At 40.1% G+C, this 20,215-nt stretch overlaps 1 protein-coding gene across 3 annotated transcripts; it reads right to left on the minus strand.

Moving 5' to 3' along the window:
* Window positions 1-1,715: 1,715 nt before the first annotated feature.
* LOC112196055 (UPF0481 protein At3g47200) lies at window positions 1,716-20,191 on the minus strand. 3 transcript variants are annotated; one of them, XM_040518967.1, is made up of 3 exons: window positions 20,068-20,191; window positions 2,875-3,438; window positions 1,716-2,788 (listed from the first exon to the last, which is right to left on the minus strand). In XM_040518967.1, exons 2-3 carry the CDS (start codon window positions 2,951-2,953, stop codon window positions 1,869-1,871), a joined length of 999 nt encoding a protein of 332 aa, XP_040374901.1. In that variant the 5' UTR covers window positions 2,954-3,438; window positions 20,068-20,191; the 3' UTR covers window positions 1,716-1,868. The 3 variants fall into 3 exon arrangements, with proteins under 3 accessions (XP_040374901.1, XP_024192105.1, XP_040374900.1); XM_024336337.2 differs by having other exon boundaries at window positions 1,716-3,438; XM_040518966.1 differs by lacking the exon at window positions 20,068-20,191 and adding an exon at window positions 12,592-12,636 and having other exon boundaries at window positions 1,716-3,438.
* Window positions 20,192-20,215: the final 24 nt, after the last annotated feature.

The raw sequence follows: 20,215 nt of genomic DNA on the forward strand, positions 1-20,215 counted from the left end.
TAAATCCGAACACAATGGAAAAATCTGTCATGCCTTATGAACAAAAATTGCTTGAATGGGAAATAAAAGTTCTATAGAGAACAAGATGGATTTGACTTTTTGAGCAGAACCAAAGTGAAAGAGCAGTAAGTTGGTGAGTTTTATAGTATCCCTTCTAACTTGTTAAAGAATAGTATTTTGTGACTTCTTTACTCTTAATAAAACTACAGAAAAGATGGTGTAACTGTAACATTCAGTGTCAACCATTGAACGTTCACCCTAGCTACCTTTATTCTTGTGAAAGAGTAGCAGCGTCCTTTTTGGTCTAAAAGAGGGGATCATCTTCAAGGCATTAACAATGCAAGGATGAGTTTGCTATTCTTGTTTAAAGAATAGTTGGTTGGTAATAATCTCTGACTTGTGACAATTATAGTATGTTTTCTTGATAATATAAGATACTTTCCGCAGATCGATGGGACGCACTTCTCTCACAAAATTGGCTTGATTAATATCTATGAACTTATCGCTCAGGTACTAATTATCATTGTTATGCTCATTCATCCTTTTTTATTCTGTCAGAAACTCAGAATTCAATGTACGTTACCTATTTTTATTATATTTTTTTACCTCTTTGCTGACCATTCTTGCCTATTTTTATATGCTGCACATATTGATGAACAACATTTGGATAGCTGCATAATTAGAAAGATGACATCTTTGGGGCAATACTCCTAGAAGATTGGAAGATTTGATGGAGAGAGCTAAAGTTTCATGGTAGATTCTTTGATGTTCAGCGTTAGGCAGATCAAATATTATATAATTAGTTAATTCATATTCAATGTTTTCTATCATGCTCTTCTTGTAGTTGTTGTTTATGTTTTTGCACTAGGAGGTCAGGCCTTATGTCCCCCTCTGTTGTATTTTGTATATTGGTGCTATCAAAGTATATTGTTGATCAATTTTGAGATACATTTGATCCCTTGTTAGTCTCTTATGTTATTTGAGTAGTGAGAAGAACAAGTCATTTTGTGATGTGTAAAAATGAATTCACAAACACAAATTGACAAAGAACTGACGTTGAATTCATCTAAGAGATTATATAAATCTAGAAAACCGATGTTGTTTCTACCTTTTACATTAGGTCTACATAATGCACTGATGTTAAAGTTGCGTTAGACATCCGAAGTTGGGGTTTAGACATTGAATTTTCAATGTAGTAATGGTTTATAATATATGTGCAACATCGGTTTCTCTAGGAATTTTGATGTCTAAGTATGCTAGCGACATCGGGTTTTCACTGATGTCTAATATTGTCACATTAGACATCACTTAACGAGACATCGGTTGTTTATTGAAATAGACATCAGTGTCTGACTGATGTTTATCAAATGTTGTGTAGCAAGTTGGGCATGGTTGATCTGTATGCGCTAACTTGAGGGGGAGTGTTAGCATGAGTCATGGCATAATATTTGGAATGAAATATATTGTAATTATATTGATTGTATTGTTGTTAGTACTTACCTGTTTTGTGTGTGGTAGAGAATAGAGACGTAAGTCGATTGTATTCCTGTAATCCTCTTTATATACCTCCATTGTGAGATGAATGTTATATCAGAAAATTCATTTTCTATATCTCGTCTTATTTGACTGTTAGGCCGCCAGGGGCTCTGATACAATGCCGCAATTCTAGGAATCAATCTAAGGGAGACGAAAATGAAGAAAGGAGAAGAAGAAGAAACAGATCGAGGAAGAAGACTACTGTATTTCTCTGTAATGGTTTTACAAATTAGAAGGTGATAGCAGTGACCTTATTGTAGGAGCCTCTCAAAGTAACAATGTACACCAAAATGAATGCTTAATCTACAAAGTAAACGAGTTACAAATTAACATTATCGAGGGGAATAATAATATTGCTTCATGGCATATATGGTTTGAAGTATAGTGACTCCCAAAAGGACAGAAGCTGCAATCAAAGAAGTAACTTTCCAGAGGCTTGTTGAAGTAACATTCCACGTTAGATAATCACGCTTCAACTGTGCAGTAGTTCTTAGCTCGCGCCTCATTCTTTGAAGCTTTTTGTCCTGTGCAACTTGGTAATGTTCATTTACTTGGTAGCACAGTCCATCATACAAGAACTCCTTAAGCGAGGTGTCCTTATAAAGCTTGTTGAAGAATTGATACGTGTCTAATTCAGCACTCCGCCAATTAGTAGTTATTATGTTTTTCTCACAAAGCAAATTCATATCCTTTTGTGAAGCGATGAGGTTATCCATTAGAACCACATATGAAGTTATTTTATGCGAACATCCATGATAGCATTGCTCAAATGCAATCAAGTTCCTGAAGAGTGATTCTGTCAACTCTCCAATGACTAGTGGTGGAATAGTAAACACTCCATCTTCGAATTCTATGTCCATTATGCTCTTCCTATCGCCGGAATCCATTCTGAATACGACTCCTGCCTCTGATAGGGTAGTGGCCGGATGCATAAACTGTGTCTTAAGGCCGTAGGATGGCGGGTGAAAATTGTTATAAACTCTGTCTTCCAATTCTATATTCACTATGCTGTCACTGATGTCACTTGCGACATCTGAGAGAGTAGTAGTCGGATGTATTTTCAATTGCGTGTTAGGACCGTAGAAAGATTGCTGAAACCGATCATCTTTGAATTTGAAAACACTTGAAGTTCTTATGAGGTCAAGTATGTGCAAAATTTTGTCATCATGATCAGGATCATCATCAAAGTCAGTGTCTAGGAAAATGGTATTATGATCTATGAAGCGATTGGAGTTAAGTCCCAGTTGTGGTTCTGAGTAAAAGATGACAAGCAGAAGTTTTTTCAGGGAGCAATCAACAGTCTCCTTCGTAAGGATATATAAAGAGTTGAGAACAAACCAAGGAAGCTGATTCTCAAGTAGCAAAATGTCATGGCATAAATACTGAAACATGCAATCCATGTTGAATATCGGGTCATTGATGCTGATATCTTCACTAAGCCAAAGCTTCCGAAATAGTTCGATTATGAACAAACCATCAAGTATCATCATTTCAATGAAGTCATTCTTGTTTAGATGAGCAAGTGGTTCTGCATAAAACTCACGGGCATGTTTCTCAAACTCGATAATATTAATGCCTTGAATTAACGTTTTCAAAGTTATATTCTTGCGCAAGAGATGGTTACGCAAATACCAGAGCTTCACATTTTCCATGGGTTGGAAGTGTTTACTGCCTCGATCATGAAAGGGTCCAATTGTGACAACATCAGGTTGATATGCCTTTGGATTTTGTCTCCTAATAACCTGAGGAACTCTGAAAATGCAGCACTTGGCAGACACGGGTGAATCACAGTGAAGCTTTGCACTAATGTTGTTTTCCAATGCTTCAACATTGATTTCTTTATCGTCTTCCATGACAATGATTCAAGTCTTCAATCTAATTAGATGTACCTAAATCAAAAGACTGAAACAGTATAGGTTGGCACGGGATCAATTTCGATGACTAGTAAAATCAAGAAAATTTTTAAGTGGAATATGGTAGTGTACGTACTCCGGTACTCGTACTAGTTCTTTCAAAAAAGTTGCGAAAATAATCGTATAGCTCGTAGGATAGAAAAAGTGTAGAGAAAACATTGGAATATGAGGAATTGCAAATGTGTTTAAAAGAATTTGGGCCTCTCTTGTTATTGTGACTTGACTTTGGTTGTGAAGCTTAGATTATTTTATCAAAGTAGGTTAATTCACACACGGTGCCTTGGGATTATATGACCTCCACGTCATCTAATATAAATTGTTCACGTGTATGACTTGAAAATTTACCATATATAATAGATTTATAGTTATAGGTGCTTATCTTGTATACTTTTGTTTCTTAGTTGTGAGTAAAAGCTATTGTTTTCTAACTTATATTTATACGTGCTTATCCTGCCAAACAACAAATGTGGATTTTTATTTCAAAAGGCCTCAATACTATCACGAAAAATATAACCGCTTGTATTCCTTATGTACTTGTGTTTCCTTTCTAATGTGGGGAGTTTTTGTTTTTGTTTTGTTTTTAATTAAATAAGAAATCGAGCGATATTAGCTCTTAAAAGTAGACGATTTAAGGAGCAGAACAGTCAAAACCTGCGTTGGCCAAGCTAGAGATTACTATTATGTAGGGTTAATGCTCATACACCCCAAATTTGGGAAAATACTTCTCATACACCCCAGTGTATTATTTTTGTTCCCTTTTACACAACTTTTTCTCACTTTCTTTCCTACCTACCCGTCTTTTCAAAATCCCTACCATTAGTACCCCTTTGTTGTTTTGGTTTGTTAGAGTCTGCATCTGCATATGTCTCTTTCATAAATTTATATATGTTGTTTTAGAAACGTGGTGGGCCCATCAGAGTTTGTTTCATTTGAATATATGTATGAAGCTGACAGTCATCCTCTAATTCGAAAGGTAAACAGTACAATTTACTATTCATAATTTCAATTGTAGACAGACTTGAGCTTGTTGCTATATGCAAACATACTACTAAAGAACTGCAGAAAGAGAGAGAAAAACTGAGAAAATTAAAAACCTATCGGGACAGCCTTGATAGAAAATCTCCCAATTACTGGGATATTATTTATAGACTTCAGACTAGAATCTATAAGATAGAAGAAGAGATAGAAAATCTCCTATATGTTCTGGAAGAGGAACAAAAACCTCTGAATTATTTGAGCATTGGTTAGATCCGCACCTCACTGGTATCAGAGCTTGTAAAAGGCTCAAAGGAGAACCCCTCCTTAATGGGGACAATGTCAGAATTGTTATTAGAGAAAATAAATTCTCTACTAAAAGCTTCTGATGAGAAATATCAGAAGATGTTACTAGAAATATCTAGATGTCAGTCGACACTAGAAACAATACCTGCTATAATCCACCAATTAGAAAGATTGGAAAACAAACTGGATTATATCAAAGATCTTCCAAAAACGGAAGAAGAAAGACTGACAAGTGTCAGTAGAAAAATCAAAGAACAGCAAAAAACGCTGGAAACTATACTGAAGGACAAGAAATTGCCTACAGTAAAAAAGAAGACTAATGGGTTCAAACCATTAGAGAAACCAGACTCAAATCGTGTTCCTAACATGATTTTTCTGGAACCATCTACTAGTCATACTAGTATCCGGTATGAAAATCCGGAGAATACAGAAAAAAGAGAAATAAAGATGTTAAGCATCTTTGGAAAAAAGAAAGGAGTTCAACTTCTAAATGCCGAAGAATTTGAGTTCAATGAGATTGAACAAGAAGTAAAAAATTCCTCAATCCCAAAGTTAGATTTCAAACAGATCTACAAAAGAGGAAAGTTTGATCTAATGGACAGCCATTATTTTAAACTACTGGAGATTACAACCCCAGCAACCGCCGGTGGAGAGACTGATCTTCTACTGATCACTCTAGCAGAAGTTGCCAGAGCACAAGCGAAAAAATATCAATTTATGCATATTGGAGCAGTCCAAGTAGGCATAAATCTGCTTGCTCGAGAAGGTATAAACTGTTCAGTCCTCTGTGTGCTACAGGACAACAGGTTAACAGACTTCCAAGCTAGTCTGTTGGGAACACTCGAAGCATCTTTATGTGATCAAGTGGCATATTTCAACTGCTTCCCCAACTTCACCACCAGCTTGAAAGATGCAGCTCATTGTCTCAGACTGAGAGTCAAGACAGATGGCATATCCATGAAAGAAGATATGCAAGAACTAGCAATAGTATACAGGATATACTATAAATTGATGAGTACTACAGTAGCCCCTAAGACACGGATAACAAATATCCCAGGTCTTACTACTGGATTCCTCACCAATCAGAAGAACCATTCACAGCAGATCCACAAAGTTACTTGGAATGAAGTAACATTTCCTCTTGAATGGAAATTATCCGGTCCAAAAAAGCAACCGGAAAGAGCAAAAGCAAAAATCTACGAGAGTAGAAGAACTGGAGAAATCAGCCTCAACTTCGACAATCACAGAAAAAGTGATGTCTGTCCTGAGAACCTCAGGATAAACAGCAATCTTCTGAGAAGGAGCTACAGCACCAGAGAAGCAAGTATCAGTGGTACAAAACCCACTGTAGAAGAGCCGATATCAGAAGAAGATCTGGAAGCTGATCTAAACAGACCAGTCCACATGCTCAGAGCTGAGAAGCTCTATGATCTTTACAAAGAAGCTGAGAATTGTGAAAGTCCTGAACGATTAGAAAAACTAATCGGAGAAATGAAAGAATTCAAATGCAGAAAGACAAGAAAAGTCTTTCCTTACCAAGATGTTGAAATGGAAGAAGGAGGAAGCTCCAGAACTTTCATAAAAAAAGAAACAAGGGAAATAAAACTCCTAGTTCAGAAAGCCCCCACGGGTAAAAAAGGAGAAAGAAATTCTCAAAGATTCGTCCCCGAGGACAATCTGCCAAGAGTTCCGATCACGAACTATGGCATCTGGTTGAATCTAGACAAGAGTCTAGACAAAAGAAAAACCATTGACCAATGGGTAGACAGCCTGATGATGGCTTCTGCACTTACCCTTGGCAAATTTGAAGCACCAGATTTGCAGGTGTACTATGAGACTACTCTCACCGGAGTGGCAAAAAAGTACTACCTATCTTTCAAGGAAACTACCAGAGGAAGAGACTGGCTTGAAGAGATAAAAAATTCAAAGTCTCCGTATGATTTTGCAGTACCCCTGTACGATCAATTCTGTGGAGATCTCTCAAATCTGAGTGAGAAAGCCAAAGAAACGGCAAAGTCGAATATCTATGCTCTCAAGATCTGTGACATGAGATATTTCGAAGAATACCTGAATGAATTTCAGGAATATTACTGTACAATTGGTGAACTAGAGAATACTGATCTAGTTAATCTGTTGCACAGAAAGCTCCCTGAACCATGGAGAACAGCTGTGAGAGAAAGCATAGCTGAAAAACCAATTGAAAGATTTTCAGTTGGAGGAATTGCCGACAGAATCCGGCAATTACTGAAGGAGCAATGCAAAGCCAATCTTAGAGCTAAGATGGCCAAGAAGCAACTCAAAGGAGTTGAAAATTTCTGTTACGGAATACTGGATATGCCCACTAACTGGGGATGTCATGAATCCAAATTCCACAGAAAGAAGAAAAAAGAAAAATATTACTCGAAAAAATTCAAAAAGAGTAATCAGAGAAAGAATTGGAGATTCAAGAAAAGCTCCAATTACAAGAAGCAACAGGATGAAGATCCAAAAAAGAAATTCTTCAAGAAAAAGAAGAATACTCAGCAGCATAAACAACCTAGCAAGAAAGCTTGCAGATGTTGGTTGTGTAAAGCTGAAGGGCACTATGCCAATGAATGCCCAGAAAAGGGTAACAGATCTACTAAAGCTCTCTTTGAAGAATATGAGCAAATAGTAGAGGTAGCAAATATGAAAGGCTACGAACTAGCCTATTCTGATGATGAAGATGACGACAGGTCAGTCTATTCTGCCTGGTCCGAAGAAGAAGAAAGTTCATCAGAAGAGTCTGAGATAGATTCTGAAGTAGAGTACTTCGAATCCAGACAAATGAACGTTTTGAAAGTCAAAAACTGGGAAGAAAGCAAGACAGAATCCTTCATGTCTTCTTATCAGGTCAACCCTGGTTCATTCGTCTGTGACTACTGCTTATGTCACGAGAAGAATGGTCTCCCTATGTTCTGTGAAGAGTCTAAGAAGACTTATCACAAAGAATGCTTCATAGCTGAAGCAAGAAGAAAAACCAAGAATGGTCTTGTCAGCCAATGGGTTGAGCAAGAATATGAAGAGTATTTCGCTGAGAAAAAAGCGAAAGAAGTTGAAACTCTGTTCCAGGAAACCATGGAACAAACAAAGAATGTTGCAGCAACTGTAGTCCAGGAAACGACTATTGAACAACCTTCTTCCTCAGAAATAAAGGAAGAAATCATCGGTGAAGAAACAATCGATGAAGATATTGAACTGGTTGAAATACCAGAAAATGTCCATCTCTTAGAAAGACAAGAGATAGCTGCGGTTACTGATACATGGGATCTACTTGGCCAACCTTCCGGCAAGTTTGACTACAAAGTCAGATATGATCCTCCCCCCTGGTTCAGTAATCCAGACAGCAAAGAGATAACTCCTACAGATTGGGATGATGATGACAAATCACCCACTCAGGAAAATGTTCCAGAAGAATGTAAACCATTCATTCCCACGGAACAAGCTCAAGAAAATGAGCCTCACCAATCGAAAGTCGTCTCTACAAGTAGATACAGCAACTACATAGAGATCGGACTCAAGTTCCCTGATCACAGGAAATATCATCTACATGCTTTTGTAGATAATGGATCAGGCTTTACTGTTGCAAAAAGATTTGCAATTCCAGAAGAACTCTGGAACGAAGACAAGAAAAAGTCAGCTACTGGTGTTACATTTGATGGAAGCCATCTCACCATGAAGAAAGTAGCAAAAAATGTTCATATCACCATTGGTGGAGGAACATTTATCATCCAGAATGTTTGGCAATCTGAAGGCCAAGGATCTGATTTCTTGTTGGGTAATGATTTTATTCTCCAACAACGATTCATTCAGGATGAAGAAGCGATAGGCTTCAGAAAAGGAGAACGGGTGTTCTGGGCTGACCGCCTCCCACATGCATTCAGTGTGACCGGTCCCGGTTTTACTACTCAGTATCAGAGATCGCAACAGAATAGTGGAGATCTTACCCCCTACAAACCCAAATTTCAACCCATACTCCAAATCAAACAACAAGAAGAACTGCTTGTTGAAGAATCTTCAGAAGAAGAAGAAGCTAGTGAAGATGAAGAAGCTAGTTTCATCCACGAGCACAACCTCAAGCACTTTCAGAACAAGCTTGAGTCTCAACAAACTCCCACTCTTGACAAAATCAAGAAACTACTCGAGCAGAATGTGGATACAAATCCTCAGAAGTTTTGGGAAAAAGACCCAGTGGTCTGTGAATTGAGATTGCATGACATGAATGCTATCTGCCATGTCAAAGCCATTCCTCAGTACAAAGAGGAAGATCAAAAAGAATTCAGAAGTGATATTGAAGATCTCCTGAAGAAGAGATTAATTCAACCTTCCACTAGCCCTCATCATGCTCCAGCATTCTACGTGAGAAATCATGCAGAGAATCTAAGAGGAAAAGCTAGAATGGTTATTGACTATAGAGATGTCAATAAGAAGACTGTCAAAGACGGATATCAGATCGCTCAAGTCAGAGTCCTGATCAACCAGCTCAGAGGAGCTAAAGTCTTTTCGAAATTCGATGCAAAGTCGGGTTTCTGGCAGGTCAAGATGCATCCTGAGAGTGTACCTCTCACTGCATTTGGAACACCACAAGGTCATTACGAGTGGCTAGTAATGCCTTTTGGTCTCAAGCAAGCTCCCTCAATCTTTCAAAGAAAGATGGACAACATCTTCAAGCATGTAGCGGAGTTCTGCGTCGTCTACATAGATGACATCCTGGTCTTCTCCAAAAACAGAGAAGAACACATGAAGCACCTCCACGAGGTAGCAAAGCTGATAGTCCAGCATGGAATTATCCTAGGTGAGAAGAAAATCTTCTTTATCCTCGATGAAGTTGATTTCCTAGGAATAAACATCAAGAATGGAGTCATAGAGCTCCAACCTCACATCCTTGAAAAGATCTGGAAGTTCCCAGACAAAATTCCTGATGCTAAGAGTCTAGAGAGATTCCTTGGTGTCATAAATTATGGGAGAGATTTCATCCCTAGAATCTCAGGGTTAACAGCAATGTTATCTCCCAAGACAAGTTCCAAAAGGAAATGGAACTTCACAGAAGACGATGAAAAGATCGTGAAGCAGATAAAAAACCTCTGCAAGAACCTCCCTCCTCTTCAACAACCAGAAGAAAATGATGAAATTATCCTCCAGACAGATGCGAGTGATAATTACTGGTCCGGTGTTGTTCTGGCGAGAGCGCCTGGAACTAACATTGAAAAGATCTGCAAATTTTGTAGTGGCAAGTTCAGCCCTGCAGAACTGAATTATCCCACAGGGGAAAAAGAGATTTTAGCTGTCAAGAAAACAATTTTAAATTCTCCAGCTTATCTGGGAAAAACCTTTACTGTTCGCACCGATTGTGCTAGAGTAAAGAATTTTAAAAATTTTAAACTTGACAAAGCTGCTGATAGAGGAAGATTAGCCAACTGGCAATTGTTTCTTAACCAATATGATTATACTGTTGAATTAATTGCAGGAAACAAGAACTATCTTCCAGACGCATTGACCAGAGAACTGGCAATGTTCAGCCAAAGAGAAGACGACGAAGGTCGTAATCCCAGAAGCAGAAGGACTGGGAAAGAACAGGAATCTGAAGAAGATCCAAAAGAAACCAAGGAGAAAATCCTTAAAAGGTTTCTGCTAAGCTCAAAAGGCTTGGCCTCAACTGATCAATCCCAGGGTAAAGGATTGGCTAGCCCGTCTCAAACGGCAGACGGTAAAGGCACATCAAGACCGTTGACGGCTGCTGCTTTGCCAAAAAGCAGACCAACTCCTAGTGGAGTTATAAATGTTTTTAATTACGAATTAAGAACTTTTGATACTCCTGTGTTCAGAACTGGCAGGAGACTAGCGTATCACCAGAAGGCAATCCTGGACAATCTCTTATTTGCCTTTCAAGAAAGAAGCAGTGGATTAATGTTCCCAGCTCTGTTTGCATTAGCTGAAGAACTCTACGAGAATGGTAGACCACAAGGTGAAGAGCTTCATACACAGCAGAGTGCTGTAAGGAAAGAAAAACTATCCTTCCTTGAAAGTCCAGAAAGTGCTAGGGTCCCTATCATAGCACTCAATGAATCAGATTGGTATGAATTCCATAATCTGATAGGAAGGCACAATCCTGAAAACCTAGTTCCTCCAACCCTCTTTATTGTCTCAGGACCATATGTTGGAAGATACCTGGTAAATGTTCAGAGTGAACATCCTCAAGAACACAAGCTATGGCTTGTTGAAAATGGTTTTGTCCATAATTTATGGACTAAAACTAATGATGATCTGAGAGGCTTGCCGCCTATTATTGTCAACACAGTCAAGAACATCAGAAAAGACAACTGTATGCTTCGTCTGAAGTTCAGATCCACACCTCCTGAATGGATCCAGAAGACAGATGGTGAAGTTGAATATATTCCTCCATATCATTATGTGAGAATTATTCAAAGAAGATATCTTCAACCAGCCTGTGTAGCATACAACGGCCAACCGAATTCTAGCATTCCCTGGATGAAGGCCATGGCTCTTGACTACATCAAAAAGATCATCTCTGAAGACATCAACAACACATTCCTGGCAGCAGGAGAAAAGACAATTATCACTGCTTACGATCATCCTGACGTAGTCAGCAGCGATATATTCCTATCTCTAACCAGAAAAGAGATAGACTCGACAATGGCATGCATGAGTTGGGTGGAAAAGCTTGAAAATGACAACCACTACAAGATGTATGTTGATACAGACGTCGAGGATAATGCAACAACAACTCGCATGGCCCAGGCAGACAACAACTCCTTTGTCTTTGGCCACCATTCTGAAACGGACGAGAACATGTGAAGCTACAGGTGAAGAAGCATCACCAAAATAGCAACTGTAGAACTTTAGACTTTTCTAAAGCTACTTTTGCTTTTTCCTTTTCAAAAAAGAAAAGGTTAAGTGAAAAACATTTCACTTTTTCCTTTTGCTTTTCCCTGACCGACCTCCACTAGCAGGAGCACTACGAAAAGCAGAAGTCACGGAGTTGTCCTGTAGATTTTTGTATTTTGAATTCTAGTTTGAGTTCCGCTCCCTATATAAGGAGCTTCAGCTTCTCTTAGAAGGCATTCGAAAATTAGATCAGAAAAACCTCTCAAAAAAAAAGAATAGCAGTGTGCTTCCTTTCCTGTTTAGGTGTGAAGTAGTGTGCTTCCAATACAAGTAAGTAACTGTTCTCATTCTTATGAATAGCTAAACAGCTTTTGCTGTTTACCTGAGAATGAGGCTCTGATTGTTTAAAGTTTTATATGTATATTTGAATAAATAAATTCAGATGGATGTTCACCCACTTCTTTAATTTATAAAATATTTATGTCTTTATCTTTACAATTTGTACTCATATTTATCATGCACAGTTTACTATGTCAAAGTTTGAACATTCGAATGCATGCATCCCATGGAAAGCTAAAGTTCTAAAGCTTTACTGTTCAGCCAAAAGAATCAGTTTTAAAACAGAAAAATTAGGACAAGCAGCAGTGATTCCGCCCTGTGAGTAGCCGTTTAGACAGGAAGTCGTTAGGCGAAATGTGGCATGTTGAAGGCTAGTCTTGTTTTTGTTTTAATGTTTTTTATTGTTTCCTTTTGACTGAATAGAACGGTAGAAGAATCTAAGGTCAACATAGGATACAGAGGGCATTTGTTTGTTAAAACTATCCATGTTAGTCTTTGTCTGTTGTCAATAGTGAAATACCAAAGTGTTGGGCAGTTGAGAAAAATACCAAGGATTTTTGGGTATGCGGGAATTACCCCTATTATGTATATATAGCGTCACGTGTATGGATGAGGGAGCTCCACGGTAAGTGACATACTTGTGATAACTGATAAGTACCTGCTACCAAAGCCACTTGTAAAAGAGGTCACCACTAAAAGGAGAACAAACTAACATCACCTCTCCACACTAGGTCTGACACTCCCATTACTATGCTAGAGCGCCTATGCTTCTCAGTTTTAATCTCTATACTTACGGTGCTTTAATGAAGTGGACGTAGCTAGCCTCACACGTTCAATTAGGTGACCACTGTACACCATATCTCTATATTCGTTATGTTTGATTATAATATACCGAAAGTTCCTCACAAGTCATAACCATAAAAGATTTGTCATTCTAACTTTAGCTAGCATAAATAACAAATAACTCCATCCCCACATATCATTAAAAAGAAAATACCTATCTAGAAGCATTAACATGTTCTTAAAATATTTCATCTTTAAATAGAGTATTCTCAATAAATAACTAGAAATGTAAATGCAGATATTAAGTTACGCATACTAAGTCCAAACTTTCTAAAAAAAAGTTACAAATACGTACTATTGAATCAAGTGTCTTTAAAACATAATTTCAAAATTGAACAAACAAAAAAATGTTATAAAACTATGTTATGATTTCCGAGATGAGGAGCAGAATTTAACAGAGGTTTGTTTAAGTATATTGGTATTGAGAGAGATTGATGAGAGAAGTGTATTTCATTATAGAGAATAGGAGCCCTATATATAGGGATTACAAAGTGCATAATCTAATGTTACAAGGAATACCAATCCGTGTAGGATTGGGAAATCTAGAACCTTCTCTCCTATTCCTATTCCTAGTTTGATAAGGCACACTAAACTTGATTTTCCTTCAACACTCCCCCTTGTGCCGCTCAAACTTGGTAGTGACGCTTCATCCGTTGCCTCGTTAAAAACCTTGCCAGGTAACAAAAACCCTGTGGGACAAAAAATAATCCTGGTCGAAGGACAAAAAGAGCACAACACGTCCTTCACTCTTCGAGATCGAACATGTAGACATCATAACTCCCCCTGATGTCGATATCTCCCCCTGATTGCTACAATCGTGGGAGTTCGGATAACTTTCTCAATCCGATGCTCTTCACATGTTTCTCGAAGGTGGATTTAGGTAACGACTTAGTGAATAAGTCCGCTACATTATCCTCTGATCGGATTTGATTCACTTCAATCTTTAGAAGTGATTGTTGTTGCTGATTATAAAAGAACTTAGGCGATATATGCTTGGTGTTGTCGCCCTTGATGAAACCTAACTTCATTTGTTCAATACAAGCTGCATTATCCTCATAAATGCATGTAGGGTCATCTGTGGTAGACTTCAAACCACAACTTCCTTGAATGTGTCGAATTACAGACCTTAACCATACACATTCACGTACAGCTTCATGTAGAGCAATAATCTCTGCATGATTTGAGGAAGTAGCAACAAGGGTCTGTTTCGTAGACCTCCAAGATATCGCAGTGCTTCCCATGGTAAAGACATAACCTGTTTGGGAGCGACCTTTGTGAGGGTCAGAGAGGTACCCTGCATCAGCAAAGCCCATCAAGACATCATTGTCGTTTTGATGGAGGGAGATAGGAGGACGCCGGCCACCATGAGCGGCGGCGGCGGCGGCGCCGGCAACATGGCCGGCGGCCATTCCATGGACGGGGGCGTTTTGCCTTTTTGGGTCCGATCCCAATTTTCCGTCATTCTTTTTCTCTCTGTAGGGATAGAATAGGCCCATATCAATCGTACCTCTTAGGTATCGAAAGATGGTCTTTACACCAATCCAATGGCGGCGTGTTGGCGCAGAGCTGTGTCGAGCTAACAAGTTCACTGCGAATGAGATATCCGGTCTTGTGCATTGAGCTAAGTACAATAATGCGCCTATTGCACTTAAATAGGGCACTTCGGCCTCTAGGGGTTCTTCGTCCTCATCCCTTGGACGAAACGGATCTTTTCCGGGCTCAAGACTACGGCCGATCATGGGAGTACTTGCAGGCTTTGCTTTATCTTCATTAAAGCGCCTTAGGATTTTCTGAGTATATGCAGACTGATGGATCAAGATTCCATCACTACGGTGCTCGAGTTCTAAACCGAGACAAAACCGTGTTTTCCCAAGATCTTTCATCTCAAATTCGGATTTCAAGTATTTAGCAGTTTCCTTCAACTCATCTAGAGTTCCAATTAGGTTCATGTCATCGACATAAACTGCTACGATTGCAAATCCGGAACTTGTCCTTTTAATGAACACGCATGGGCATATTTCATTGTTAATATATCCCTTCCCAATCAAGTAGTCACTTAGACGATTATACCACATCCGTCCGGATTGTTTTAATCCATATAGTGAGCGTTTTAATCTTATTGAAAACGCGCTCCGTGGTTTAGAGCCACTTGATTTGGGTAATTGAAGTCCATCTGGAACCTTCATATATATCTCTGAATCTAGATCCCCATAGAGATATGCTGTAACCACATCCATAAGCTGCATGTCAAGTTTTTCGGAAACTACCAAACTGACAAGGTAGCGGAACGTTATAACGTCCATTACGGGAGAATATGTCTCCTCGTAGTCGATTCCAGGGCGTTGTGAGAAACCTTGGGCCACAAGGCGGGCTTTATATCTTACCACCTCATTTTTCTCATTACGCTTTCTAACAAAGACCCATTTATGGCCAACAGGCTTTACACTTGGGGGTGTCTGCGTTACAGGCCCAAATACCTGTCTCTTTGTTAGTGAATCCAATTCAACCTGGATCGCATCTTTCCATTTAGGCCAATCTGCTCTTCGTTGACATTCTTCAACAGAGCGAGGTTCGATATCATCATATTCTATAATTCCTTTTGCAATATGATATGCAAATGCATCATCAATCGCCATAGAATTTCTATCCATCATCTCATGTACACTAGTGTAATTTATGGAGATCTCTCTATTCTCTGGAGTTGGTTCTGACATTGGAGCGTCCCCCAATGATGTCTCTTGGACATAACCATAATCCGGAATATTCTCATGAGATGGATTATTTATATCGATGATTAATGGATTATTCTGTGCCAAACTCGCTTTCTTTCTTGGGCGAGAATCCATCGAACCTATAGGCCTCCCGCGCTTCCTGGCAGGAGCCATGGGCCTAGCCACAACGTCACCATCACTGTGAGAGGGGACGTTGGCGCCATGCTCAAATCCTCTTGAGTTAGCGTCATGTCCTCTAGTTTTAGGGACATCAATCCTTGCAGGCACGTTTGCAGCAGGTATGTGTGATCTCGTCACTTTAGCAATATCAGAAAACGCATCAGGCATCGATTCTGCTACGTTCTGAAGATCGAGAATTCTCCGCACTTCAATTTCAGACTGTGCGGTTCGGGGATCAAGATGAGACAGAGTGGGGACAGACCACGACAATTCCGGTCGTTCCTGTTGAACATTGATGTTCTTATCTCCCCCTAACGATGGGAAGACTGTCTCATCGAAGTGACAATCCGCAAATCTAGCGGTAAAGAGATCGCCTGTCAAGGGTTCTATGTAGCGGATAATCGTTGGAGAATCATATCCAACATAAAGGCCTAATCGTCTTTGAGGACCCATTTTGGTGCGCTGTGGCGGCGCAATAGGCACATAGACTGCACACCCAAATATGCGTAAGTGTGAGACATCAGGCTCATACCCAGTAACCATCTGGGACGCAGAGAAGGGTTGGGTGGCAGTGGGCCTCAGACGAATAAGCACAGCTGCATGCAATATTGCATAGCCCCAAGCAGAAATAGGGAGATTGGTGCGCATCACCAATGCTCGAGCAACCATTTGTAGTCGTTTAATGGTGGCTTCTGCGAGACCATTTTGGGTATGAACATGAGGAACAGGATGTTCAACATCAATCCCAATGGACATGCAATAATCATCAAAAGTCTTTGATGTAAACTCCCCAGCATTGTCTAATCTTATAGACTTAATGGGATGATCAGGGTGGTGAGCCCGTAACTTAATTATTTGTGCTAGGAGTTTAGCAAATGCAGCGTTCCTTGTGGACAATAGCATGACATGTGACCAGCGTGTCGATGCATCAACCAACACCATAAAATATCTAAATGGTCCGCATGGTGGTTGAATAGGTCCACAAATATCACCTTGGATTCTTTGCAAGAATGGTATATTTTCTTTGGTGTCCTTTGCATAGGATGGTCTCGATCCTAACTTTGCTAAAGAGCAGGCTTTGCAGAACGAATAATGGGCTTTAGAAATAACCAATGAGGATTTTGGTTGAGCCATGAAGTCACTTTTGACTTTAGAAGCAGAAATTGGAGTCAGGGGAGCAGGGGTGGCGTCAAAGCCACCCTGGAGCCGCAGGGGGATGGCGGCGCCGGCTAGTGGTGGCCGGACTTGAAGGGGGAAGGCGCCGTGAGGCGTAGGTGCTCCTCCTTGATCCAAATTTCGAGTTTTACTTCCTTTCGTTCTGAAAAAGGGATGTCCGTGTGAAGTCTTTAATATACGGATCATCATGTCACGACCTGGGTGTCCCAAACGGTCGTGCCAAAGCCTATATGTGTCGGAATCCCATAAATCATCTCTCATGACATGGTTGGATTCAATGACTCGAATAGTGGTTGCATACAACCCACTAGAGCGACACATAAGTTTCTCTAAGACTCGTTTATGTCCGTAGTCATTAGAGGTGATGCAAAGGAACTCTTGTCCATTCTCACAATGTGTTTCCACATGAAAACCATTGGCTCTTATATCTTTGAAGCTCAATAGGGTTCTTCCTGCCCTAGGAGCATAAAGAGCTTCGGTGACATTCAAAGTAGTGCCATTAGGCAACATAAATTGAGCTGGTCCTCGACCATGAATCAATTGAGATGGTCCAGCCATCGTAGTCACAGAAGATCGAGTAGGCGCCATCCATAGGAATAGCTGCCTGTTTCGAAGGATGGTATGTGTAGTGGCACTATCCACGAGGCATTCGAGCTCTCCGGGAAACATACTGAAAAATAATAAAGTTCGAATTTAGAATATGTCCAAGACATTTGAATAAAATAAGTCGATACTTTATTAATGATAGCCAATGATTACATCAAAGTTTCTTGACTAAAATCTAATCCAATATAAAATCAAATAGTAGACAAATCGTAGTCACTTAATCCGTTCGGTAATTTCAATTTTGTTGTGACCAGGTAAGGTAAGGTGAGATTTTGGTGGAGCGTTGCTCACTTTTAAAACCGTTCTCTCAGATCAAACCTTGCCTAGACATCACAAGTACTCTTGAGTACGCCTAGAGGGAAAAAGTTAATACAATAAGTCATGTTATTGATTTAAGGCATAATTGCCATTACATGATTCTTGGAAAAAATAAAGGACTATACTAATCAAAATCTGCAGCATCCTTGTGCAATTCTTTGTCAGATTTAAAGTCCGCTATGGTGAGATTGGCGTGTGCATCATCACCTTCTTCTTCTACATCTTCGGCAAGATAGGTCTCATGTTCTCGAAATTCCCTATATGCCTTGTAATGTGCAGCTAATTGTTTGCTTGCATTGCATTGCTTGAACCAATGTTCAATAGATCCACATCTATGGCATGCATCATTACGATTTCCTCCCTTGAATTGAGATGCATCTTGTGCATGAGGACGAGATTGGCGTCCGTGTTGGACATTGGCGCCACCCCTATGGCCGGCGGCCTTGTGTCCCCCTCTCCCACGTTGGCTTTTGTTGCCACGTGTTCCCGCTCCATTGTGGCGGTTTCCTTCCTTTGTAGGGCGGTTATATGGACCAAAACGTCCGTTATGTCCCTTATTGTTAGGGTTCCGCTCCTTGCGCCCTCCTTTGGGTGCATGATTATAATTCGCCTCCTGAACGCTCTTAGTTCCGATAGGCCTTGAATTATAATTCTTCACGAGGATATTATCATGCTTTTCAGCTACAGACATAATAGTAATGAGCTGATGAAATCTCGTGATCCGTCTAGTATCGAATTCCGTTCGATATTGCTTTGAGAGCAAAATTGCTGAGACGGGGAAGGTGGAGAGAGTTTTCTCAATTAGTTCTTGCTCTGTGACAGGTTGTCCACAGAACCCCAACATGGTTTTGAGGCGTAGAACTTCTGAATTATATTCAGCTACAGACTTGAAGTCGGCGAATCGTAGATTGCCCCATTGAACTTTCAAGTCAGGGAGGAGGGTATCCTTGATATTACCAAATCGCTCTTCTAGCGCGACCCATAATTCTCTAGCATCCTTGATTGCCATGTACTCCAGTCGGAGTGATTTATCCATGTGGCGCCTCATCAAGATGAGGGCGGTGGCATTGTTCGTAGCCGTACGCTCAAATATGAGAGTAGGATTAGGAGCTTGAATTAAGGGTAGGATCCCTTTTGAAGTGAGATGGTGCTCAACATCCGTGGCCCAACTATGATATTCCGAGCCAGTTGAGGTAAGTGCAGGGAAGTCAAGTTTCGACATCCTGAAATAAGAAGAAGAAATATATTAGTTTCGGAGTTAAAACTTCCACGACAACTAAATATTTAAGATTTCCGAGCTATGCTACCAAGAAATCGATTTCCAAGAAAATTGGATTAGACCGAAACAATGATGTTTATAAGGTCATAAATCGATGCTTGCGGACGCTCTTAGTCCGAAGTCTTACGAACGCTCTTAGTTCGTTAATTGCGTGAATCCCCACGATTCCGCATTGAATCGAACCCACGTTCTATGAAAGGTGGGATGAAGAAGAAGGGAGGTTTTTAAGTCCCCGAGAAAAAGAAGAAATATTTAACTTCGAATTATAGGAACTTTAAAACTTACTCTTTTGAATACCTACTTGTATTTGGATCACGCGCGTGTCGATGCAGGCGTGATGGAGCGAAGCAAGTTGTGTAGAAGTTTGCAGCGACGTGGGGTAGCAGGGGCTGCAGAGATGCTGCAGTGGCAGCGAGTTGCAGCAGAAGAAAAGAGGAGCTGCAGAGGCAGTAGCGCTGCAGGGGCAGCAGCGTGCGCAGGTGTGCGCGGTAGGAGCAGATGCGCTGCAGGGGCTGCGGGGCAGCAGGGGCTGCGGAGGTGCGCTGCAGGGGCAGGTGCGCAGCGAGGCTATCGAGGGCTAGGAGCTTGCGCAGATTTTTGAGGAGAAGAAATTCTTTTCGGGTTTTTGGGTTTTAGCTTTTGTGGTTTAGGGCTCGTGCTGATAACGTGTTTAAGTATATTGGTATTGAGAGAGATTGATGAGAGAAGTGTATTTCATTATAGAGAATAGGAGCCCTATATATAGGGATTACAAAGTGCATAATCTAATGTTACAAGGAATACCAATCCGTGTAGGATTGGGAAATCTAGAACCTTCTCTCCTATTCCTATTCCTAGTTTGATAAGGCACACTAAACTTGATTTTCCTTCAACAAGGTTGACAATCAGATGCCCCCTCAACAAAGAAACAAACAAAAGCGCTCCAAGAAGATAATAGAGGATGGTTAAGACATTGATATCAAGTACAAAAACAGAGGAAAAAAATGTTGAGAAGAAATAATAACATACAGAAAGCATTTACCTTAATGAAGTTCCTGATACCCAACTACCAAGCTGTTCACCGCATATTCATCAACTTATTGAAGGGGGAAGGATTGACATAGAAACTTAGAAGAGAAAGCGTTACAGAAAGTTCAAACCCTCAGTTCATCTTTTATAGAGTTAACAGT

This window comes from Rosa chinensis, chromosome 4, assembly GCF_002994745.2.
Source record: "Rosa chinensis cultivar Old Blush chromosome 4, RchiOBHm-V2, whole genome shotgun sequence".
NCBI lineage: Eukaryota > Viridiplantae > Streptophyta > Magnoliopsida > Rosales > Rosaceae > Rosa > Rosa chinensis.

Bases quoted from the DNA above. Each gene is read 5' to 3' on its own strand.
- LOC112196055 (XM_024336337.2), bottom strand. From the start codon at position 3,389: ATGGAAGACGATAAAGAAATCAATGTTGAAGCATTGGAAAACAACATT.